The sequence below is a fragment of the Mus caroli genome, unplaced genomic scaffold (assembly GCF_978045245.1).
Source record: "Mus caroli unplaced genomic scaffold, Mus_caroli_1 scaffold_2, whole genome shotgun sequence".
NCBI lineage: Eukaryota > Metazoa > Chordata > Mammalia > Rodentia > Muridae > Mus > Mus caroli.
In genome coordinates this window covers 3,420,260-3,445,326 of record NW_028227257.1, presented here as the reverse complement: position 1 = coordinate 3,445,326, position 25,067 = coordinate 3,420,260, and the positions used below count along the sequence as shown (strand labels likewise).

General features: G+C 48.9%; 1 protein-coding gene across 1 annotated transcript in view; it reads left to right on the top strand.

The window, feature by feature from the left end:
• Cdh26 (cadherin 26) overlaps window positions 1-18,348 on the top strand; it is a 53,674-nt gene extending 35,326 nt beyond the window's left edge. Inside the window, exons 10-16 of the mRNA XM_085831784.1 lie at window positions 340-585; window positions 1,916-2,131; window positions 2,652-2,782; window positions 5,021-5,098; window positions 8,057-8,113; window positions 11,778-11,855; window positions 16,908-18,348. Of these exons, the coding sequence (XP_085687910.1) occupies window positions 340-585; window positions 1,916-2,131; window positions 2,652-2,782; window positions 5,021-5,098; window positions 8,057-8,113; window positions 11,778-11,855; window positions 16,908-17,111 (1,010 nt within the window). The 3' untranslated portion in view covers window positions 17,112-18,348. The remainder of the gene's footprint in view (window positions 1-339; window positions 586-1,915; window positions 2,132-2,651; window positions 2,783-5,020; window positions 5,099-8,056; window positions 8,114-11,777; window positions 11,856-16,907) is intronic.
• Window positions 18,349-25,067: the final 6,719 nt, after the last annotated feature.

Below are 25,067 nucleotides of genomic sequence, written 5' to 3'. Positions count from 1 at the left end.
CAGCACCGTTGCAGGTACCATGACCGACTGACAGGACATGTGATTCTATTCCTACTTCTTCTTTTAAAACCCATCAGGAAGAGTTCATGCTGCCCAATACTCCGATACGTGTGTGTGTGTGTGTGTGTGTGTGTGTGTGTGTCTGCGCGAGAGTCTACGAGTGATCATAATTGCACTGGAGGGGTCTACCAAGCAGGGCCACACCCTGACAGAGAGGCTATGGACTCTCACAGGCACCCCACTCTTGAGGAGCTACTGACACTACTGTTCTGTAAGTTCATGCTTACCCTCTCTCTTTAATATTGTAACTTCTATTGCCTGGGTTCTGTCCTCTCCAAGGCCTTCCCCCGCTGACTGGCACGGGGACTCTGATGCTTTTCCTATCTGATGTCAACGACAATGCTCCAACCCTCCAGCCCCATTCCCGACACTTGGAGGTCTGTGAGTCGGCTGGGAGCCAGCCCCTGCTGTTAGAAGCTGAGGATGCAGACCTGGACCCCTACGCTGACCCCTTTACTTTTGATTTGGACAATGCTCAGGGAGACGTGGAAGAGACTTGGATGCTGAGGACAAAGCAGGGGGAAGGTTGGTATGTGTTGGAGGCTAATCCAGACTGGAACAAAGTGTGATTTAGGGTGGGGGACACTAAGTCATCTAGTCTCAAGTACACTTGGAGAGTCTAAAGTCTAGAGTGCATTTTGTGGGAGACCAGCTCTGTCAGAAAGGACTCTGGACATGAGGTCTGGGGTGAACTTGCCTCAGTGGAGTGTTACATGCCTGCTGTCACTACTGGCCTTCTTGACACCATGGATGAAGATGGCTGCACACTCAGATGTGTCTGTCTGTTCTCTTCTCTCTCCCAATTTTCATCTGGGTCCTTGTCCTTGGAGTGGACAGCAGCCATGGCTATAACAATGTGAACGATGCTCTTTGAGCCCAAGAGCATGTCACCACATGAGCTTTTGTGGGGAAGATGTAAAGAAATGTCTATTTATCCCAGCTAGAGAGACTGACGGGCCAAAGGGAGGATTTCATCCTAGCCCAGCTTGACAAGATGGGGGTTCTTACAGGAGCGTGGATGAGTCAAAGGCAGCATCCTGTGGGTGTAGGCAGCATCCTGTGGGTGTAGGCAGCATCCTGTGGGTGTAGGCAGCATCCTGTGGGTGTAGGCAGCATCCTGTGGGTGTAGGCAGCATCCTGTGGGTGTAGGCAGCATCCTGTGGGTGTAGACAGCATCCTTTGGGTGTAGGCAGGATTCAATGGGTATAGACTGGATTCTGTGGGTATAGGCAGGATCTTGTGGGTGTAGGCAGGATCCTGTGGGTGTAGGCAGGATCCTATTGGCTTAGGTAGGATCTTATGGGTATAGGTTAGGCCCTATGGGTAGAGGCAGAACTCTGTGGGTCTAAGTTGGGTCATGTGGGTATTGAAAAGATCTAGGCAGGTATGAGCAGGATCCTGTGGTGTGTAGGTCAGATCCTGGAAATTTTTAAGGTGCTTGTTTAGATAGTATAATTTACAGTAAGGTTTAAAGGTTACAGGCATTTCTTCTATCAATAAAGTTGTAACATAGGTTCATGAGGAGTGTTGTTTATATTCAAGAATAAGGGGTGCTGAAAACTCAAGGCTGTGGATCATTTTGGCCCAAGTTAGCACAGTTTATCTGGCATCATCATTTGAGGTGTGGTTAGGAAAATACGCGCTGTCCTTGTTGAAGGCAATTTTGAATGCATCAATGGATGTCCAGCAGGAAAGGCTATCCAGATCCTGGGACAAGGGTCCTCTTTTCTGTCCTATCTGCTCCTTGCTTTTCTGAGTTTCTGTCTTGTCCCACTCTCAGAGCCACAGCCCTGGGCAGTAGCGAGGAGATACACAGGGGACCAATGAGCTCACTCATGTCTTTCTGCTCTTGCAGGCCGCTCTGCTGAACTCACAATGCTGAGAAGCGTCCCGCCCGGGGATTACATGGTGCCACTCTTCATAGCTGACAGACAGGGCCTCGCCCAGAAGCAGACAGTCCACGTGAGAATCTGCTCCTGCCGCAGTGGCTCTGAATGTGAGGAGCCTTCGGACACATGGCTCCTGTGGTGGGCCCTGTCCCCAGTTGGTGCAGCACTTACGTTTCTGTCAGGTGAGTGCTTCCTGGGGGCTCAGCCCCTTTCACTGGCCACAGGACAACAGGACATTCTCTGCACGGGTGGGAGATAAGGATGAACTCCAGGCTAGTGCAGGTCAGAGGTTGCCAGACACGCTAATTAACCGAAATTCAGTTTCCATGTGCAGGCAATTATGTAAACAATGGAATCCACAGAGGAACATGGTCCAAAGGTGAGCATATGTTTGCAGTAACCATGGTTACAGCAGTGCACAGGTGTCTAGGTGCCTGAGCACGGCTGAGGTTAATAAGGGCACCGGTTAGTCCAAGAAACAATAGAATATTCTTGGCCAGTTAATATCAAGCAATGAATTCAACACAAGTGTAGGCATCTTTCTGAGTTCCCCCACACGCTGTTAAGCCTCGCAGACAGTCCTGAGATGGTTTAGATGGTTTACCTGTCAGGTAGCAGCTGAGTGGAAGTGAACGGAGCTCGGCCTCCCTTGAAGCCTCTTGCAGAGCTGAGCTTGCACAATTCTTTTCTGTTTTATCACAGCTGCTCTCCTTTGCCTGCTACGGTGCTCCTGCGTATTTGGACCCAAGAGGCTCAGAGGCTTCATCCCAAGTGACAGTGGCCACCAGACACTGATTGTGTATAACGAGGAAAGCAAAGCCCTTTCAGCCCAGGTAGTGACTGCAGAGCAGTGTGTCACATGGCAGTGGTGTCAGTGACACAAACCCGTACAGCACAGGCTTCACAGAGTTACTTATTTTGTGTGTATGTGTGAGTGTTTGCATGTCTGTCTGTCTGCCAGGCACGTGCACTACCTGTAGAGCCCAGAGAGGGTGTTGGATTACCCGGAACTGGACTTATGTATTGTAACTGTCATGAGCTGCCCTGTGGTTGCTGAGAACTGAGCCTGCATCTGCTGAGCTGTCTCTCTAGACCCTCATTTCGTTACTCTTAATTCACGTTTGAGTGACTCACAGGAAAGCATTTCTTCCAAAATTGCACAGCACAGGCAGAGGCATTTGTGTTTTCTATCAGTGTTTCTCAACCACACCAAGTTTCGGCCCTGGGGGAGACACTTGGCATTGCCTGGAGGTACGATTGATGGTCGAAATTAGAAGGTGCTATGGGCTTCTAGTGGGCTGAGTTCAGGGCTATAGTCACATATCACCATAGCTGGGGGACACAGAATCATCCAGCTCAGTGTTCCCAGTGCTGGCATGAGAAACCAAGCTTAGGAGAAATGATTCTGCCAGGTTGAGGTTTTCTGGGTGGCCTTGCATGGCTCCCTGGTGGGTGCGGGGATATGAGTTGGCTTCTCTGCCACGGTCAGTCATCCTGAGACAGAACCTCTGCTCCATCCTCTTGCAACACAGAGCGTGAGAAGCACCCTCCCTGGTTTTGCAGGAACAAGACAGTTTCTGCCTTATGTCTTCCTGGCTTCATGTAGCTGAGCCAGCCATGTGCTACCCAAGCTCGCATTCTCTTCTGTGGCCTGGAGCCATGGAGTCAGCTCCCCAGGTAGCAGATTGGAGGACAATGCCCAAGAAACCACCCGACACAGCTCAACCTGCATGAAGTCAGGACCAGCAAGGGCTGGATCTTCTCACCTGCTGCTGCTGAAGCGGAGCCTTGTCTCATCCCTGTAGCTACTTTGGGCTGGGTCAGGTGGTCCATGATCATGTCATGGGCTCCCCTTTCTGTCTTCCCCTGATCTAAGAAACAGCAAAAATGTCAAAATGAAATTCTGTCATTTCTGACCATTAGATATGCACTTTCTCTTTGTGGACACCAAAGACAGGCTGTTCTTTGTTTGATTGTTTTTTTTTTCTCTTTTTCTTGACTCATGGTTCAGGAGATATAAGCCATCCCAGTGAGGAAGGGAATAGGGGCTGGGGTGAATGGGGTCTTGGGGACAGGAGCACCTGGAATGCCTACTCTCACTGTACGAGAGCTCAGGCCAGACCCAGAGTTGTACTGTGACCTTCAAGAGCCCACCCCAGTGACCCACCTCTATGTGCCATGCCTCCCTCCCCAAAGATACCATGAGCTCCCCCAACAGCAGCTAGAAACCAAGTGTTCTGTCCCAGCATCTCTAGTCCTCTGAGAGCCAAGAGCCAGTCAACCCCAGTTTCGATTCCACGTTGGTGAGCATCAACCACCATTAGGTTATCTTGCTGGCCCTGCCTGGGCTTTTGTGTATAAAATGATGTCGGATGTTTCCATTCCCCTGCAGTCTAATGGACTTCGAAGTTAATTAAATCAAAGTCATGTCACACACTGACAAGCGTGGAGCGTATGCTGGCAGCTGACCTCACTCCAACACGTGCATGCCTATTTGTCTCACCATCTCATGTGACCATGCCAGCCAATATAGCTCCTATACCAAGGACATTCTGTTCTTTGGGAAAGACTCCTTCTGAGATGCCACCCATCCACGTTGTCACACTTGGCTGCTAGGATGATTGCTGGAATTATGTGGATCCCCACCCCACCCTGTCTATGGGGAGGCTGGTGGGCCTCACTGAGGCACCCATCAATGTTGGAGTCTCTCGGGGGTGATTTCTGCCACGTGAGGATAGAATGAACCTGCAGGCCATTGCACGTACCTTAAGAGAGGGAGACTTTTGAGGTCTGGGGTCTTCTGATATGATTCAGCCTCCCCACCAGCCACCGCAAATAACAATCAGTAAAGCATCCCCTCTTGCAAATGCACCATCCAGGTGTGTGGGGCAAATGTCTCCTCCCCAGTGACACTGCTGTCATATGTGTTAGGTTAGGTTAGGTTGACGGCACGCAGGAAGCACAGGGGGAAGTAGCACTCTCAAAGCCCGCCCTTAGGTTGCTTGCTGACCTTAATGACTGACCTCAGTTAACTCTGACCTCCGTCATGTTTCTTTCTCTGGTTTTCACAGATGCAGCCAGCTGGGGAAGACCAGATGCCTGCTCTGTCCTTCAACAGAGCTGTTGCCAGTGCCAAGCCTGGGGCGAAGGTAACACGCCTCTGTAGCCTCTGTCTGGTATTAGTTCTGAAGGAGAAACCCCCTGGCAGCTTCCCAGGCCCACATGTGATGAGGTTTCTGGACAAGGACCTGGAGAGGAAAGATCTTCTCCCTGTGCAGTTCAGTGTAGTTTAGGACTGTTTACAAACATGTCCAGCGTTCCTTTCTCTAAGTAGTAGCTGCCACCATTTTGAAAGCCAAAAATTGAGCCTGGGCTGCCAAATGAATGGCATGGCCAGGGTCTCTGCTTACCTTGTTCATTCGGCCCTGCAAGTTGAGAGGTCTGCCTTGTGCCCATAATTACAGCCATGATGTGTGGGCTGGCACTGCTTTCTCTTTCCTTCTCTAGTCTGGAAGTTTCTAGAGTCCAGAGCATTACCTAGGTGTGACTCATTCGGCAACCCTGAGCTGTGCTGTGCTGTGCATGCCCAGGCCCACTGCGTTCACCCTAGAACAGGAGAGGGGTATTGTGTCTGTTAGTTGCTTTTCTGTGATAAAACACCATGAGCAAAAGCAACTGGCTGAGGAACGGCTTCAGGTATGACAGGAGGGGAGTCTGTCACAGAGAGGTATGGCAGCGAGCAGCAGAGGCAGGAGACGAGAGATCATATCCTGCTGGCACACAGGAAGCCGAGGAGGAACTGGAAGTAGGGTGAGAGTATACACTCTCAAAGCCCGCCCCCAATGACACACTTCCTCCTGACCAGCTCCTTCCTGAAGGAGACACAACCTCCCCAGACAGCAGCACTAGCAAGGGACCAAGTGTTCAAACACGAAATCTCTGGAGGACATTTTCAGTCAATCACCCCCCAGGGATGTCCTTACTTTACAGGGGAGAAAACTGAGGCATTTTGGCCTCTCTGGGTTCCCTTCCTGGGGTCTTGTATAAAATGAGCACATTCATGGTGATGTTTAGACCAGCCTCTGTTCACACTTTCTCAAAGCTAAGGAGCCACTTAACATCTATTGCTAATTCAGTGCTTTAGAGTCTGCTGCAAAGAAGGTGAAATCTCCAAGCCACTGTCCAGCTCCACTGCCAGCTGCATTCCCTTTAAGGTGTGGGTGTGTGCTTGACCCTCTTTGAAATTTTTCTTTATTACTGGTTGGCCAATCTAAATTAAAATAAAGAGGTTATTTTAATTAGGATTTTATTGGTGTGAAGAGACCATGTCCAAGACAACTCTTATAAGGGAAAACAATTCACTGGGACTGGCTTACAGTTCAGAGGTTTAGCCCATTATCATCATGGCGGGCAGCATGGTTCAGTCTATTATCAACCTGACAGGAAGCATAATGGCATGCAGGCAGACATGGTGCTGGACAGGTAGCCGAGAGTTCTATATCATCAACGGGCAGCAGGAAGAGAGACACACTGAGCCTGGCTTGAGCATGTGAGTCTTCAAAGGCCTGTGACACATTTCCTACTCCAATGAGGCCACACCTCCTAATAGTGCCACTCCTCGCGAGCTGATGGGGGCCATTTTCATTCAAATCACCACGGAGGAGATCTTATGCAAACATGGCCTCTTAAGTCAGGCCTCTTAAATCTAAACCATTCCATTTGCTAGCATCCCTCCTAGACCTTTCCCCATGAGCTCAGACACTCACACTAGGGACCGGTGTCAGTCACAGGAGCTCTGGACTCCACATCTCACACCAGCAGGTATGTCGGATACCCATGGAGGAGGATCTTCTTTCCCCACTCCTCTCCCCTCCGAGTCGTCCGCGTCTCTGAGGCTCTGAGCAGGAGAAGCCTTCAGAATCACTGGGGTTGGCTGGCTCCTTCCGGGGAGGAAGTATCACCCAGAACAAACCAGCGTTTCTCCCAGAACCTTGGTGTGATCCTGTCATGGGCAGACCAAGTACCCTCTGCTCTGAGGACTATGGAAGGTTACAGAAGGTTGCTCCTCACTTTAATCACCTCACCAGTGACAGGCAGATAGTTCCTTTGAGGGAAAGGGCCCTTCGAGAAGATTCCATAATGCAAACACCTCCACAATAACAATGCAAGAGGAGAAGCAGCTCCTGAGAGCTGTGTATCCCAACAGTTTCCTTACAATTGTAACTTGTGTTGGTGGCTGTTGTGTGAGGGTTTGGGGTACCTCAGCTGGTAAACTATTTGCTGTACACAAGGACCAGAGGTCAGAGGTCAAGCTTTAGAACCCACATAAAACAAATAAGCGTGTTGGCCACTTGTGACCCCAAACCTGGGAAGGCAGAGGCAGGAGGGTCCCGCTTACAGTGACCCCACCCCACATACATGCCACTTGTTTGATAGCTCTTACCAAACAAAGCACACCTCAGCTCTTCCACAGACAAAAGCAGTTTCTTGTGTCCATCTGAGGGCACCAGAGCTCAATCTCTAAGATTAAAAGCATGCTAGCAAACAATCCTACTCTGAGACCAAACAGAATCCTGGTTCCCAAACCATACAACGTGTAACCCTTTGTACAGGCTTTCTGATGTGAGTGTCCCTGTGTACAGGCTGTGAGTATCTGCTGTGAGTGTCCCTGTGTGTGGGCTCTCTGCTGTGAGTATCCCCATGTGTAGGCTCTCTGCTGTGAGTGTCCCTGTGTGTGGGCTCTCTGCTGTGAGTGTCCCCATGTGTGGGCTCTCTGCTGTGAGTATCCCCATGTGTAGGCTCTCTGCTGTGAGTGTCCCTGTGTGTGGGCTCTCTGCTGTGAGTGTCCCCATGTGTGGGCTCTCTGCTGTGAGTGTCCCCATGTGTAGGCTCTCTGCTGTGAGTGTCCCCATGTGTGGGCTCTCTGCTGTGAGTGTCCCTATGTGCGGGCTCTCGGCTGTGAGTGCCTTCGCTGCTGTCTTCAGTGCTCTCCCTTTTAACCAAGAAAAACAGAGTTATCTCAAGGACTCCCAGCCATGCATTTACCTCTGCCTCTGATTTATATAAAATCAGCAAAATATCTTTCTTTTTTTTTCCTTAAATTTAAGGGTTGTGACACTTTCTTTGAGCCAAGAGGAGTGAAAAATTTGCTGTCTTCCACCCCGGTAAGTAGAAATGCATGGTACCACAGGCACTGCCTGGTCAAAGCCACTAAAATAAGTGGAGAGACGGAAGTTTCAAAATACAGTCAACACCCAACACGCGTGGCTTAGAAAGGGTTGAGACAGAACCAAGGTGGTGGCTCAGTCTGTAAGGTGCCCAGCAAGCATAAGGTTCTGAGTGAGCACTGCGGTTAGATGTGTCCCTGAGGCTCATTCACTGATCAGTCATCCTAGCCAAACTGATAAGTTTAAGGTTTACTGAGGGACCTTGTCTCACAAAGTGAAGGTTGGGAGCCAGTGAGATGGCTCAGAAGGCAAAATGATTGTCACCCCAGCCCGATGACTAAAGTTCCATCCAGGAATCCATGGTAGGTGGTAGTAAAGAACCAACTCCTTCAAGTTGTCCTCTGACCTCTGCACACACTCCGTGGCACGGACAGGACAACAGCCGCAGTCATACACACACATGTGGCCACAGACACACAACTAATGCATTTTAAAAATAAGATAAATGTAGAGTGGCCAAAACAACAGCTGACATCAATTTTAAGCCTTCACACATACATGCATGCACCAGAGACATAAATGTACTGCACTACACACACACACACACACACACACCCCAAGTAGTTAAGCACACAGAAAGGCACATGGGCATCGGTCCTTGCAGATTCCTTGGCTGCTGAATTGCTGCATACTTGATCCTAGCGGATGCATTTGTGTTTGTCTTTGCGCTGGCAGGCGTTTTGAGATGTCAGGCTGCTGGAGATAGGGTGGGTGGGAGAGATCATCTAATCGATCCATCCCTTCTCGGAGCATCTTTGGTAGCTGAATCCTTCTTTTTCAGTGAAATCCTACCAACCATCCATTCTAAACAAGGCAAATGAGAGGAGGCTTTTATTAAAGCCTGTATTTGATGGGGTATTTATATAACTCCCACTTATTAACCAAAGTGATGGGTTCAAATAATGATTCTGATAAAACCTGATAGCACTTGATTACTGCGGTGAAGTTGCAGAGGAACATTTCCTAAAACCCAGTTCTCCCCTTGTTGGGAATTGCTCTTTGAAGAATCAAGAAATGTTTGGTATGTCCCTGGAATCACCCCATATATCATCAGCATTTGAGCATCTCTGGTCAGCCTATGAAAATTCTTGTCGATTCATTAGACACAAGAAAAAAAAAAAACTTAACTCAAGGTTCATAAAAGCCAATTGGCTTGTCATCCCAGATGGGATTCAAAATGATGACGACCACTTTCAGTTATATTGCAAAAGTAATGTTAAAGAACACAGTTGACATAATCCATAAACACCTAAGAGGAAGTGAAGTACTAGTGAGTGATGACAAGATCATATGACCCAGGGCCAGGGGCTGAGACCAGAGAGGTGCCAAGTCAGGAGATGCCACTGTCCTGGCTATGGAAGAGCCTCCTATAGTGTGGTGTTAGGATGCTAAGTTGGCTCAAGGCAAAACCAAATTGAGTCTTTGGGAAGAAGCCAGGCTGTCTTCCAGCCAGGATTAGAAAAGGCATGATAGACCCTGGGGTTCTGTGTTATATACAAAGCCTGCATTCCTCACCTTCTGTGGTGTGTGTGTGTGTGTGTGTGTGTGTGTGTGTGTGCATTGTGTATATACACATGTATATGCATGCCTGTGAGTGTGCACGCTTGAGTGTGTGTCTGTGTGCATGTGTGTATGTGCATGTTCCTGTGTGTGTATGCATGTGTGTGAGTGTGTGTTCATGGGTTTGTGTGTGTGCAAGCATGTGCATGTGTGTGTTTGTGTGTGTGTGTGTTTCACACACTCTGGTGTGCACACCTGTGGACAGCTGTTGATGTTCACAATCATCCTCACTCACCTGCCCAGCTCTTTTAAGGTGGGCCTTCCAATTAACCCAGAGCTCCCTGGCATGGCTGGTCTCACTAGTCAGCTTGATCTAGGGATCCCCCCAGCCCTGTCTCTGCCTTTCAGACCTGAAAATACCGGCATGCTGCAGTGCCCACCCAGAATTCACGTGGGCTTTGGAGATCCGAACAGCCATCTGCTTGCTTACTTTGCAAGCCCTTTAACCTCTGAGCCTTAGCCTCCCTTCACCCGCAGGGCTTGAGTCTGAAGGCCTCCCTAGAGAGGAACATGGAGCTAAACTGAGGGCCATCAGCGATGATGCCATATCTAAGCAAGTTCTCCTATCCCTGGAAGCAGGCAGGCAGTGTACCCAGGACTGTGGGTGTCAGTCCACAATTGTCTCTGTGGTTGAATCTCTCAATGTGGTGAGCACACTGAAAGCTATGTATTCTCACGTGTATGTGTGTATGTATGTTCAGGTCTTGTGCATACATCTCTGTGTGTAGACAAGTGCACAGATCTGTCATCCAGGAGATATTAAATTGGCCTAGACCTTATTGTCTTATGTATGCCATTTGGGACTGGACATTTCTAAACTCAAGTAAGTCATCTTAGTCTCAAAGGGCTGTGATTGCTTTATAGGCAGAGGTCAGCGTGCCACTTACACTTTGCAGTTCCTAGCAGCTTGTCATTGCCCTGAGACAGCCTCCATCTCTTTTGTTCCTCCCCTCCTTTGTGACATTTTTTGGGATCTCCTTCTCCAATCACATGAGAACCCATCAACCCTCTTCCTTGCTTGGGGCTTTTACTTCTCTTCCACCCGGAAATGCCTCTGCCTCACCCCACAACCCCCCATGCCCCATGCCCTCTGCCCCATGCCCCCCCCATGTCCTATGGCCCCTCCCCTGCCCTGTCCTGTGGTCCCTTACTCCTGCCCTCACCATGTGGCCCCTCCCCCCACCCCTATCCCCACTGTGTGGCTCCTCCCCATCTGCTCTGTGGCCTCTACCCACCCATACCCACTCTGTGGCCCCTCCCCCACTTTGTAGCCCCTCCCCTATGTCTCACCTTGTGGCCCCTTCTCTCCCAGCCCTGCCCTGTGTCCCTCTTCCTATCCCCTGTAGTTCCTCTCCTCCATGCCCTTGCCCTGTAGCCCTTTCATTCCCTTCTTATGATTCTTGTCCTAAGTGGCCTTTCTGGCTCTAGCTGGGTGAAAGACTTTTATTGCTTCATGTCATTCATGGCTCTTCATGTTTCTGTTACTCTCGGGTGCTTGCCTACCACATGCACGGTGTGAATTGAGATTAAAGTTGTTGACAGCCATGTTCCCAGCAACTGGCTGGCCTCCACACAGGACTTGGCATGGGGTTGAGCTGGGGAACTCCCTACTGTTGTACACTTGCTCTTTGGACAGCTCTTAAAGGTCAGATGGATGCATTAACCTAGCAAACACCCTTGTGCCCACCTCAGAGAATGTCCCGCGCTGGCCATGAGCAAGGCCAAGGGGAATCACAAGAAGGGATTTTGGGGAACACAACCATACACAGAGATTCCCCCAAGGGATGCGGTTCATGGGAGGGACCCTGTTGCTGCTGCTGGATAGACTCCTTCCCTTCAAGAGTGTTTTTACCTTGGTGTGGAAGATCTGGCAGTGGCCCTTGCTGGACCTCCCCTCTTCCAGCACAGAGGGGAGTGTAAGCCCTTGTCTTTGGTCTGGTTCTACCTCAGTGTTGAGTCTCTGCTGAGGACTGGAGACACAGGTACAGGGAGCTGTGTGGTGAGTGCTGCTCAGGCTAGAGCCTGCTGCTTCATTTTGCAGGTCTATCTGGATCGCATGGTGCCCAGACGGCAGCCCCTGCAGCTGCTGGAAGGAAGAGTGGTGGAGGCATGGAGCCAGGTAGGTGCTCTTTCCATCCTTACACTATCCATCATCCCTTTGTTTTTCCCACTCTGCTCTGAGTCTGACTGGGCATGCTCTCTCCTAAATTGCTGTACAGGTCAACCAAGGCTGCTATAACATGATGTTATAGTCTGGTGGCTTCTACCACAGATGTATATCATTTCAGACTTCATCAGAGCCTCTCATCTAAGGTTCTGGGACCCTGTCTTGTGAATCTTAATGATGCTGTAGGCCTTGGGGCGCTCATCAGAGCCTCTGAGCTGAGTTTTTGGAATCTTGTCTTATGCACCCTCATGATATCCTGCCATCTCCATCTCTGGTGCTAAAGTACACAAGAGACAGGACTGCAGGGCCCCATAACCCAAGGCAGTGAGCCTGACTGTATAGGTCACAGAGGTTTAGGGCTCTCCCAGGGTTGGCTTCTCTGTATCTCTCCACTATCCCCTGGTAGGCACTGCATCTCTGTATCTGCCATACACTCCTGCCTCTGGGTCCTGCAGTGTATACAGCTCCTGGTAGCCGCTGTTACACATAGCAAAGCAGATCCAAGCAGACCCACCAGGCTCCTGAAGGGGAGATTTTCTGTCCAGATCTGGGCTGGAAGACCATTTCTCAGGTCCTGATCACTGAAGGGAAGATCCTCGAGGAGCCGTAATATCTCTATCTCTGTCTCTCTCTTCTCTCCCTCTCTGTATCTTTGTCTCATTGTCTCTGCCCCTCTCTGTTTCTCTCAGCCACATAGAACTTCTATGAGGGAGCCCTATCCTTACAATGTGCCTCATTTCCATCTCAGGCAAAGAAGCCAACAGGAAAACAAAGCAAAACAACAGCAAGAAAACCTGAGGGGAGGCCAGGAAGGGCATATTTTGACTCTGCTTCAAAGCCCATGTTGGCTGTCCCCATTGCTGTGAACCTTTTGAACACTTGAACATCATGGTGGTGGGGAATCATAGCACAGCAAAGGTGCCCAACTCAAGGCTGCCAGGATCAAGTGAGGAGCAGTAAGGAGGAGCTGGGACTAAAGAAAGCCTGCAATGATACAGCCCCAGTGACCCGCTTCCTCCAATCAGGCCCTGCCTTCCATCATTCCATCATTTCCCATTGGTGAGGTCAGTCTTCAGGCTCCAAACACAATCAAGAGCCCCTCCAATAGCCCTGGCCCTGATATCACTTCAGCACTCTTCAGGAGAGTAATCAGTGGAAAATTAAATATGCATTTGTTACAAAAGCTCCAGGAGAAAGGTTGGCCTGAAAACCAAGGACCAGGGAAGCTATCCATATGGTTGAGCTATGAGGATGGAGCTGGGGCTTAGCATGGGTCACTGCTCCTCCCTCAGATTGTTGACTATGAGGGCAGAACTGTGTTTTGGGCATAGGCCACTGTCTTCTTGGTGGGAGAGCTATGAGGAACGTATCTGGGGCTAGAATATAAGCCACAGAGTCCAAACCAGCCTACCTGGCTACTGAGCAATATCAGTGAGGCCTGGACTTCCTAACCATGAAGCACAGTTGGACAGTTAGTTCTACCCCATTGCTAGAGATTCTGTGCACAAATGAAGCCATGCACCTACACACACAACCTCATGACCATCACATGAGCTAACCATTTTCATGTGTGCACATACCTAGCTGAAGCCCAGCAGGCAGTACAGACAGGGCTACAGGTCCCTATGCATCTAGGCAGGAGAAGGCTACATTCTGCTAGAGGAGCCCCTCCCCCTTCCCCATGGTAGCCAGACAAGCAGCATTGTGCATCACAACTTAAGCCCCGAGTTCCATAGTGTGAGGAGAAGAGAAAAGGGAAACTCAAAGCTCAGATGAGAAGAGCAGTTCTCTCCTCTCACGAGCCTTCAAACTTACCCGGTGGTTTGTGATGAATTATTGATCTTAGGGGACGCTGGAATTGCTGAGTCAGGGTGCGGAACCCTGCTGCTTGGCCTCCAGCCTTAGGGGTTTGAAGTTGAATTCTTGAAGCACAGCCCCTGCTGCTGATTCAGTTTTGCTCTGCACATAGCAGGTCTGTCATGAATTATCTATTTAGCTTTGCCCAACGGACGTGACTGGACTCCTAACATCTGGGCCAGGTCTCAGCTAAAAGAGTTCCCATTCTTCTCCACTACCTGGAGATGGAGTGGATGGCAGCAGGGTGCTGGCCACAGCCCTCAGATAACAGCCCCAGCAGGTGTGTGTGATCCACTACTGTCTGTGGGCACCCGACTCCATGCATAGAGGAGGCTGGGTTTCGGCTCTGTGGAGGGACCAGGGCTCTTGTGACACAGAGGGAACTAGAGAACAGCTGGCCACCAGCTGAGAGTACAATTGATGATTGGCACTAAGAAAACATGTGCATCAGGTCTTCAGAGTTCCCAGCTTTCCCTCCCCGGGCCTTAATCCACTTCCCATATCATGCTCTGAACCTTCACATTCCAAGTTCCAACTACAATCATCTCCATTCAAGGTATATGAGTCCCTCTTAGCTAAGGGCAGGTTAGCAAGACCCACTGGACCCATTGCCAGCGTAACTGATGGACGTGGCTCAGTTTCAGATCATGCCATCCTAGAAATAGGATGAAGCTCCTCTTCCAACCCTCCATTTCTTTGCTATTTATCTATCCACTTCTCTCTTTTTGCTTTCCATCCATTCATCCATCCACCCATCATCCATCCACCCATTCATCCACTGGCCCACCCACACATTCATCCATCCATCCATCTATCCACCCATCCACCCACCCATCCATCTACCATCCACTCATCCATCATCAACTCATCCACCCATCCATCTACCCACCATCCACCCATCCACCGACTCATCTATCATCCATCCATCCATCCACCCACCTATCCATTCATCCTTCTGTGCATACACATATACATATCTCCATATGTTTGTCCCTTCATCCTTACCTTTCCCCCTCTCTCTTTCCCTTCCTCCCTGCATCTCTCTACTAACCCTCTCTCTACTATCTATCCATTCATATCTCTATACATTTCTCTATCTTTCTACCTGCCCACCTACCCATTAAACTCTTAAGTGACTCAGAACAACAACAACAAAAACAGGAAATGCTGCTAGAGAGATGTCTGGGCCCTGAACACCAAGCTGGAGTTTACAGGCAGGAAGTTGTCAGCAGGGACCCTCATTGATGGAGAAGAGCAGCAGAGGCCAGGAGAGGGAGCCAGTGACTCAGCATACCTAAAGCCCCACATGTGAGGGGTGGGTCTGTGCACAGAGACAGGGTAGGAAGACAGGTCCGGTCAGGCAGAAGAACTTTCTTACTTGGAATTTGACTATTGCTATGGATTTAAAGGCCAAGAAATGCTATTGGGGGAATCCAATTAGGCCAGAGGCTGGAAAATTCAGAGCATGGACAAGAGTATGGGGATTGGAGAGAGGATGTATTGTATGGAGAGGAAGAGGAAGACCTGTTTCCTGTCAGTGCGACTTAATAGGAAGACCCCTGCTTCTTGCTCACATCACAGTTGGGAAGCATCAGAAGGAAGCTTCCAAATGGGATTCATGACCCAGTATCTCTGATCCATATGTGATTCTATCACCTAGGAAGAACCCAAGGACATGTGACTAGGATGGAGGGTCACCACAGGCCTTGTGGCCAGGTCACTATTCCTGATGCCGGTCGTCCACAGGTTATACTCAGCCACTGTGCATATCCAGAAGGCAGGAAATGAGGTCCCTCAGGTGCCTCTGTGAATAGGAGTTGATTACTTGACTCCTTGTATTTTCTTCTACAGTAAGTGGAGAGGGGAAAGGGCCTGAGGCAGTGGCCAAGACATTGGAGAGGAGGGAACAGAACCATGTATGTGAAGGAGTAGTGGATGGGGAGCCAGGAGCAATACAAGGATTCTATACACTGTTGCACTGCTGGGGATGCCATGGTGTGAGCCATACTAGGGTATCACACGTTCAGGGCTTCACACAGCCTTCCCTAGAATGCCTTACCCAATCACCATAATTCAGCATACATTTTGGTTAACTTTTGGTGATACTGTGAGCTAACCAATGGTGTTCATGAAATTATGAAGTATTTTTGTCATATTTTATGTTCATTAGATAAATATATCCCTATAGCTTCTAGGATCATCTGATGTAGTCTTTTAACCAACTTCCTGTAAAAATCCAAATAAGAAATGCTTTAGGATTTGAGGGCCAAGTCTAACATCTGTGTATGGCCAAGCTCATACATGGCTGCCCTATTGGCTTGGAAGCTTGGCTGTATTGCAAGAAAACTTTATTTTCAACAAGTGTTGGGCTGGGTTTGTCCCCAGGATTGTCATGTGTCAGCCTCTGTGATATGATGCTTAGGAACTCTTGTAAAGAAGGTGGTTGGAGGGCAAGAAGAGGCATTCTCAGGGATGTTTATCATGAGGTCTGTGTGTCTTTCCCTGTGTAGTAGCCCAGGCAAGATGAGGTAGTCTTTGGTTCTGGATGTGATGATATCAAGTGTCCCAGACTGAAAGTGATCACCCATCACCTTTGTGAGGAAATGTGTGACACCATGACTTGTGCATGCGAATGGGAGTAGACAGAATGATGGGAGATCAGAATGTTGTGGGAGTAGACAGAATGATGTTTAAGGGCAGACTAAGCGGGGACCACCCTTTCCAGGAGACAGTGAAGAGTGGGTAGACTGGAAGGGCATTTGTGTGTTAGGAAGGGTCCTCAAACAAGAAACATGGTAAGGATGGAAAAAGAGAGGACACTGGCCCAAGTGAAGATCCAGGTGAGCTATAAGCAGGAAGTATTCAGGATATGGGAGGTTCAGTACTGTGCTGAGGATGAGTGCCCAGGGCAGCAAGAAGGGTAAGAAGTCCTGGGGCTCTATCAGCCCGTTGGTTGGTTACCATCATCATTGAAATAGTGAAAAAGAAGCAGACAACACATCCTGCTTCAGCTTGCTGCTGCAGCTGAGTCTGTAGGGCCGAGGCCTTCTTCCCACATGCACTTCAGAGACTTTCCAGCGAAGAGGACCCTGATGCTGTCTGCGAGTCTGTAATAGTAAACGTCTCCTTCTCTGGCTTTTTTCTCAGAAGCTCCAGAGTATTGATGTTCTGGAAGGTGACACTGGCTACCTGCCTCATGTTTACAGAGAGGAGGGAGAGTGTGAAGGAGCTGAGACCCTCAGCTCTCTTACCTTCTTGGAGCAGGACCTCTCCCCCAAGTTGCTGGGCTGCTCGGGCTCAAAATCTACTCCATCTGAAGCAATGTGTTTTACATCAAGAGTTCCTTCATAAAGGTGTATGAGGGGCATGATTTGGGAAAATGGCCACTATTTCATGGACCTCTCCTTTTGTTCTTTATTCTTAGTCACTTCCTAGTCTGCAGTGGTTTGTGTTACAGTCACTTGGGAAACAGCTGGGAGATGTACCTCTGGCATGTCAGTGGAGGTTTATCTTGTTTGGGTTAAAAGAGATGGGAAGAGCTGTCCACTGTGGACGGCACCATTCCCTAGGCTGTGGGTGATGCCATTCCCCGGCTGGGATCATGGACTGTGTACATGGAGAAAGCAAGCTGAGCATCAGCATTCACCACTCTCTGCTTGCTGATCTCAGAAGAACACGACTGACTGCTTTAGACTCCTGCCACCTCGACTTCCTGCCATGATGAACTGTACCCTTGAACTGTGAGCCAGAATAAACCCTTCCTCCTCTAAGTCGCTTTTGTCAGAGTGTTTTATCACAGCAGTATGGAGAAACCTAAGACAGGGTCTTAGGATGAGGACCAACTATGGATCCGAACTCAATGTTTTGATAAAACAAAGTAGAATGGTGGGTTATATTCTTTACAAATGGGATTTATCAGATTTTCCGGAAAAACTTAAGTCGAATCATGTATTCTTTGCATCTGTTCATGTCCCAGCTCAGATGGAAAGTGAAAATCCAATCCATAGATCACCTGGCTGTTGGGGCTAGCAGTAAGCAATTCTGGGAGGAAATGAAAATGGGTTTTGAAAAGATTATTTACATTTCTGTAATTGTCATTCTGCTTCATTTTAAGTGGAGAAGGCTAATAGATGGGAAAGCATTTCCTAGAGTATTTGTAATAAGTACTTTCAGTGATGTTTTAAAAAGATAACAGTCCCTTTCCATGCTTTGATTAGCTAAGCCAGCTATGTTATTTTGAGAAAAAATAATTAAGCTTAAAATCGTATAAACAGAACGTGCTTTGAAATCTAAGACACACCATGATTTAACTTCCTCCTATCGGTATAGTAAAAGGATTTTAAAATTTTTGAAGAAATATGTTCTGATTAGATTTTTTTTTTGTTTAAACAAGACCATAACATTTTACTGGATTTTCTTGTCCACCTGGTGTTCGTATAAATTTTATGGTAGAAGTGGGATGGGTGGGACAGGGTAGGAGCATTCTTTTAAAACGTATACACAAGGGCACGTGCCCTTTTTAAAGTCTGTAAACTGCCTCAAAAAAGTTTGTAAATACTGACTCAAAAACGTTTGTCCTCTGACTTAAATATGCACACCGTGACATGTGTATCCATGAATACACATCATGCATGCACACACAAATAATAAAACAAAACATATTTTGAGTCTTAGTTGTTGTCTAGGTTTAATAAATGGTCATCAGGTCTTTCTATATGTAAGCCAAGAGAAAGAAAATGACTAACATGGAGGAATCTGGCCCAACTGTCTGTTTTATTGACACCCAGCCATGCTAGTGGCACCAAGCTGCTCCGGGCTCTAACAACAGAGTTTCATAACTAAAACAGACTGCAACCCTGGCTTCCAGGCTCTTCTGAGGAACCTGGGCTTGGCACCTTCCCTTAGGCACTCTCCTTGGGAACCCAGCTCAGAGCAAACACATGATGCCTGCATGCTCCGCGCTAGGACAAACACATTAACCAGACGCTCCTGAGAAGTTTTAAGTGAGCGAGTCTCCAGTGGTAGCTCCTCTGGCTTTCCTCTGGTCTTGCGGTACACATTTGCAAATTCTTGCCTTGCAAGATGCTCTCCAGCACGTTGTTTCCAAAAGTAATAAAACACTCATGCGATATTCATGAACGCAGATCCAGCAATTAACAAGGAGAACAAAGCGTTTCATTGTGTAGATATTTAATAAGACATTTGTTAATACTGGTCTTGCCAACCTTCTTAGATATTTGTAAGACAGTTCCCCACATCCCTGTGTCACTAGATCATGATCATTTTCCCCCCAGAACCTTGGGGTTCTGACATCCAGTGCAAAGAACAGCCCTGCTGCATTTCACAAGGGTGACATGGAAGGCCACCAACTCCCCTGTTTAGTTGCCAGTTGGATACTATCCCCTTCCCCTGCTGATGTCTGCAGGAGACATTCCTGGGTTTCATATGGCTGGTTCTTCCCTTAGGTTCATGTTTAAAACAAGGGCTGGAGATGTGGTTCCGTGGCAGGGTGGCCCTGGGTTCAACCCCTAGTACTACTAAGCAAGCTCTGAAATGATCAGATCTACCCACACCCTTATGATGGTTTCTATTGGAGACCCAGGCACCAGGAGGTTCCCTGAAAATCACCTCCAGGGATGACCTACGACTGTGAGGATGAAGCTGGTTCTTGCTAGTGGCAATACAGTGTAAAATAAGACAACTGTGGTAAATATTTTCAGGGAGATGTGCTTCTATTAAGAACCTTAGCTTCCATGTGGCTTGCTAATCCAAAGTCAGATGTAGTCACTGGTGTTAAAATTTCATTATGGACTTCATTTAATTAAATTAATCTATGTATTTTTGCATGCTATAACAACCCGGGCTGCTGAACTCCCTGGCTCAGGTGTGTGCTTTGCTGGCTCTTAGGATTTGCTGCATGCAGAAGACCTTGTAGTTGGAAACTTTCCTTTTACTGTCATGGTGGGGGAGCATCCATGCAATCCCAGCTCTTGGAGGGAGGGCTTTTGGGAGCAGGAGTTCAAGCCAGCCTGGGCTGCAGAATGAGGGCCGGTCTGAAACACAAATGAGCAACTACGAAAGCAAACATGCACACACACACACACACACATAGACCTTCAGCAACCAGCCAGGGAGACATCATTTATGTCCTGTGAAGAGAGGCAGTGACCAGCCAGGGGTCAAGAGCCAGAGCAGCAGCAACAGTGTGTGTGTGTGTGTGTGTGTGTGTGTGTGTGTGTAGGGGGGAAGATTTGTGAAATCAAAGCCCCTGTCTATACCACTGTTCACAAACCTGCCTGGCCATGGTCTCCTCTGCCATAAAGAAAAAGTAGTAAGAATTCTAGAGGCTTAACTCCAAAGCCTCCAGGCTCTTCATCTAGAGGCTGCTGAAGGCCAGACACCCCCCAAATACACCAGCACAGGCTGCCATGTCTTGCTCAGGGAAAGAACCCAGAATCCTACCATGTGGGGGCTGTCCACTCGTGCAGCAACATTTCCCATCCTCCAGGCAGATGCAGACATGTGACTACATTCTGATTAAAGGAAGGCCATTTCCAGAAAGTACTTTGCAAGATGGAGAAAAGTTGTCTATCCCCTATCTTCTTTTCCTTGCAGGAATGATCAGGATGGTTGGAGCTGGGGTATCGGTCCCACACATCAATTCCAATGGACACAGGATGTGTGGGAGAAATTCCCTGACCCCAAGGGTCCCATCTCCCACCCCCACCCCCACCTCATCCCTGCACCACTTTGAAACTCGAGGGAAGAATTAAATACTGCTTGTTTAAGCTATTGCTGTTTTATAATTTCCACCACTTGGGGCAGGGAGTTGAGTCTCAGCTGACAAAAAATACAGAGCAGAGTGAAGTGGGCCATGAGTAGCAGAACTTAACCCTGTGGTGGTGGCTTAATGGATGTGTCCAAGTGGCAGGGACTCAAACGCTGAAAGGGAGAGAGCTGGTGACCCTCACTCTACAGAAACATAGCCTAGATAACACTGGTCCTCTGCCGTCCTTTGTTCTGGACAGGAGTGCAGCAGGGAGCAGCGTGGGAACATTCATGATGTAGGGCACATTAGTGGCTGCTTTCAGCACCATGCTAAGAGAGGGACAGGGACTTTGGCTAACGCTGGCCAGGAGACAAGCAGGAATGAAAGACACACAGCTGTGCTAATGGAGCTGCGATGGACAGCTCTGCAATCTGTATCCACCAAGAGCTGGGCAATTTGGGGATTGAAAAGGCTGAAAACAGGGACTGCTGTGTCTTTCAAAGGACATCTGCCATCAAAGTAGTGTCTGCAGCTCAGTACACTTAGCAGAAAATAAAGCCAGTGCCCCGTCCCAGCGGCTGGGGGCCCGAGGGAGAGTCACCATAAGGACGCTTCCTCCCCAGCTGTGCCATCCCTCAGGCCGCCTCAGGGTAAGTGCCAGAGTTGCAGGGTGGAGACAGGCCTGTCTACAACCCCCTTCTCCTTCAGGAGAACTCAGGGTGGCTGCAGTTTGAGGTTTCATGCGGAGTTGTATCAAACAATGCTGAGACCCTGTGGCTCTTACTCCATTGCCCTCTAAGATAATACAAAGAGCCACGTAAGCATTCATCTTCTTTGTACTTATAGGTAGCACCTGTACACACCCATCCTTTGCCACTTCATCACCCACAGAACCATCTTCACCCTCACAGACTGGGATGGCCTAGGGCTCAAGCAGAGCCTGTAGCAAGCAGCTGACTATCTGTTTCTGACACACCACCCTCCCTCTCAGTCCTTTGGTGGCCACTATTCAAGCCTGAGTTTCTAAAGTTCCTTTATTTATTAAGTTGTGTGAGTGTGTGTGTGTGTGTGTGTGTGTCTGTGTGTCTGTGTGTGTGTGTGTGTGTTTGGAGACAGGCTCCCTTTGATCTGCTGATTTTTAATGCCTGTCTTCTCTATGGAGACCTCAAGAGCCATGAAGCAGGAGGTGTGAGCCAGATCTCTAAGATTCTGCCTTGCTGCGGCACTCCTGTTTGCTTATTGAATGGGACGAATAAAGGAGCAGTGGCTGGTTGGTACCTGTGCCCCACAGGAGGCTGAAAAGAAGTTGCATGAGGTCATGACCCTAAAGATGGGTGGGAAGCTCACAGGCCCAGCTGGTGCAGGGAAGTCCAGCACAGGGGTGAAAGCCTGGACATAGGACTCCAGGTGAGTCTGCCAGTCCAGGAGCAGCTGTAGGATAGCGTGCTTCAGGCTGAGAGGTGTGGCTGGCCAGGAAAAGACTACAGAGACAGGCAATGCACAGAGACAGTATGAACAGGGCCATGCTGTTCCCACCACCCTGGCTCCAGGCCTCTTGCTTTTGCTTTCTGTTTCTGGTTTGGTTTTGTTTTATTGTTGTTTTGTTTTTGTTTGTTTTTTTCCCTGAAGCTTTTTATCCTCATTTTGAAAATACCAGTCTGCCACTGTATTTGTCATTCAAGACTTTAGGAGCTGTGTTCTCTATTGGGCCTGATGGTATTGATGGCATAGACTGTCTTTGTCCAACAGCCTTAATGAAGGCTAACACTGAGTTCATCAGAAGACAAGCAGGTAAGCCTCATCCAGGACAATCCAGACACTGTAATTAAATGGACAAGCTCGAAGGTCTGCTTGCTATGAGGAGAGAGTCAGTGCTGTTGAGTCCGACTAGTTTACTTAGTACTTGTGGCTATTACAGACAGGGCCTCACAGGGCCTCACAACCCTGAAAATGCTCGCCTCTCTGACAGCAGTGGGTTAGGATGCCCTCTTTGGACTCCTGTGTTTCCTGTGACACTGGTAAAAATAAGGTGGCCCCTTGGTCACTGTCTTATTTCCAGGGTGGCTGGGTGGGACTACCTCACCACCAAAGATGGAGTCTACCCTTGTGTTTGCATGTCAGAGTTGATCTCAGATCAACGACGATGAGCGATCATGAATGTGGCCATCACGCATTTCCTTGTGTTCTACAGACCAACAGTATAGGGAACGTGCCTGGGTAAGTGCTTATGGTGTCAGCTTTGGGAGCTGGGGCTTTAAATTGGCATACATATATATATATATATATATATATATATATATATATATATCCAGGAGTGGTGGTACATTCCTCTAATTCAGCACTTGAGAGGCGGAGATAGGTGGGTCTCCAGGAGTTTGAGGCCAGCCTGGTCTCTCTCTCTCTCTCTCTCTCTCTCTAACACCACATACACACACACAGACACACACAATGCACATCCATCCATCTGTCCAGGCAAAACATCCACGCACGTCATACATAAGTCTTATTTCGTACCTATGTGTGTGTTGTATGAATGCCATGTGTTCTATGGTCATGTACAGGTGAGCGCACGTGTGTGAGAGGTCAGAGGTGAGTCCTGAGTGTCTTCCACAGCCTCCCTTCATCTTACTGTCTTTTGAGACAGAGTTTCTCACTGAACCTGAGTGTTGCCGTTTCGGCTGCCCCAGGTAGCCATTGGGCAGAGGGATCTGCCTGTCCCCTTTGCTGCCCACCCCCGCCACCCGAGACGGTTCTGGTATTGCAGATAAGCATGCTGTGCCTGGATTTTTTTTGGATGCTAGGGATCCAACTCAGGGTCCATGCTTAGGAAGCAAATGCTTTGCACACTGAGCCATTTCCTCGGACCCTGTACTTGAAATGTAGCCCAAACGTGTAACCGTTAGAGGTAACGAGTGCGAGACATTTGTGACTACACATTTGATAACTTCACCTGAGAAGGGAGACATAAACAAAGCCCTACTCAGCCCAGACAGGGCACAAATGACAGACCAAAGAAGAGAGTCCATCAGAGCATGGCTTGGGGAGTGGGTGATTTATTGATGTCACTTACAAGAAGAACAAATAAGGGGTGACTTACAGGAGTGTGGACTGCTGTAGGTGGCTACACACTGCTGAGGGAAAAGCCCCTCTCCCTCAGCTGAAAGTTTTAGTGTTGGGTAGCCTTTGACCCTCTGAGGGAGGCTTGCCAGCCCAGATACGAAAATCTCATTTAAGTTATATATGTATATTTATTCACACAATTATGCGTATTATAGCATATTTGATAAATAATTAATAGTATGACTCCTTATGACTTTGTCAGACATCTTTCCTATGACTAATCCTCCTTAGGGAGGGACTTCTGCAGCAGAGGATGTTAGAGGAAGGGCTCAGTGTCCTGAGGGTCTTTTCTGAGTAATCACGGCTTTTCTGATTTCAAGACCTCACTGGCTTTGCCATGCTCTGAGGGTGAAGAGCAGGAGCAGAATCCCTTAAGGTATAACCTATATACACACAGATTAGAGAAGGAATCTATGGAGCTAGAGGGAATACAAGCCAACAATACAGAAGAGCCCAGGACAGCAGCAGTCTGGGCACCCGGGACAGAGAGGCTCCTCCGGGTACAGTTGCCCTCCAGGCTGTGTGTGACCTGCTCTGCAGGCCTATAAACCAGCAGTGTCTGAGTGGAGGCAGCCTGTGTCCCAGCCCCGCTATACTGCAGACCAGTGCACTGCAGACCAGTGCTGGAAGTATCAGCAGCTGTAAGGCTAGGCTACTTACTCCACGGACTCCTTGGGAGGAAGGATCCTGTGCTCTGGGGGAAAGGTTATGAGGCAAAGGGTCACAGGGTTAGCCAGGAAAGTTTTAAATTAGCCGTGGGAACAGGCGAAGCCCAGAGGAGGGAGCAGAGTACAGGAATGTTCTGGCCCTGTTCTTGCCTGACGTCTGTGCTGAGCCTTGCAGCCGAGGCCTGGCTGACAGTGGCTAAAAATACCTGAGCTGGGCCTGGAGATCTCACACAGGAAACCGCCATCCAGAGTGGTGTCCACAGAGCTGGTGGCATCCGGGGCCTGGTTGGGCAGGACGCCTGAACCTGAAGCGTTGCAAAGCTTGGCCAGCTCAAGCTGTGTCCACAGGGCTGTCTCTGCCAGGATCTCTCCAGCTAGTACTTGGGTTCAGATGACGCTTGGCCTGAGCCGTCAGGCAGGGGCTACGGAGCACAGGTCCCTCTCTGCTCCTCTATCTCATCAGCAGGTGTGTTGGGCAAGCTCACAGTGGAACACCACAAAAGCACAGCAGCCTGGCTTTAATAAACACCTTCTGAGCCCCTGAGCCATCTCCACTGGAATCTGGCTTAGCCCTTGCTCTCTGTCCCTGCCTCTGTGAAACAGGTGCAGATGGAAGGGTGTTTTCTGGTACAGAGAAGTGGGAGTAGAGGGTGATGCTGAAGGCAGGAAGGAGGAAGTCCTGGACTCTAGATTCCTGATTCAGAATTAGGGTGTACATTAGCCCGGATGGCCCTGGGACTAAGCCATAAG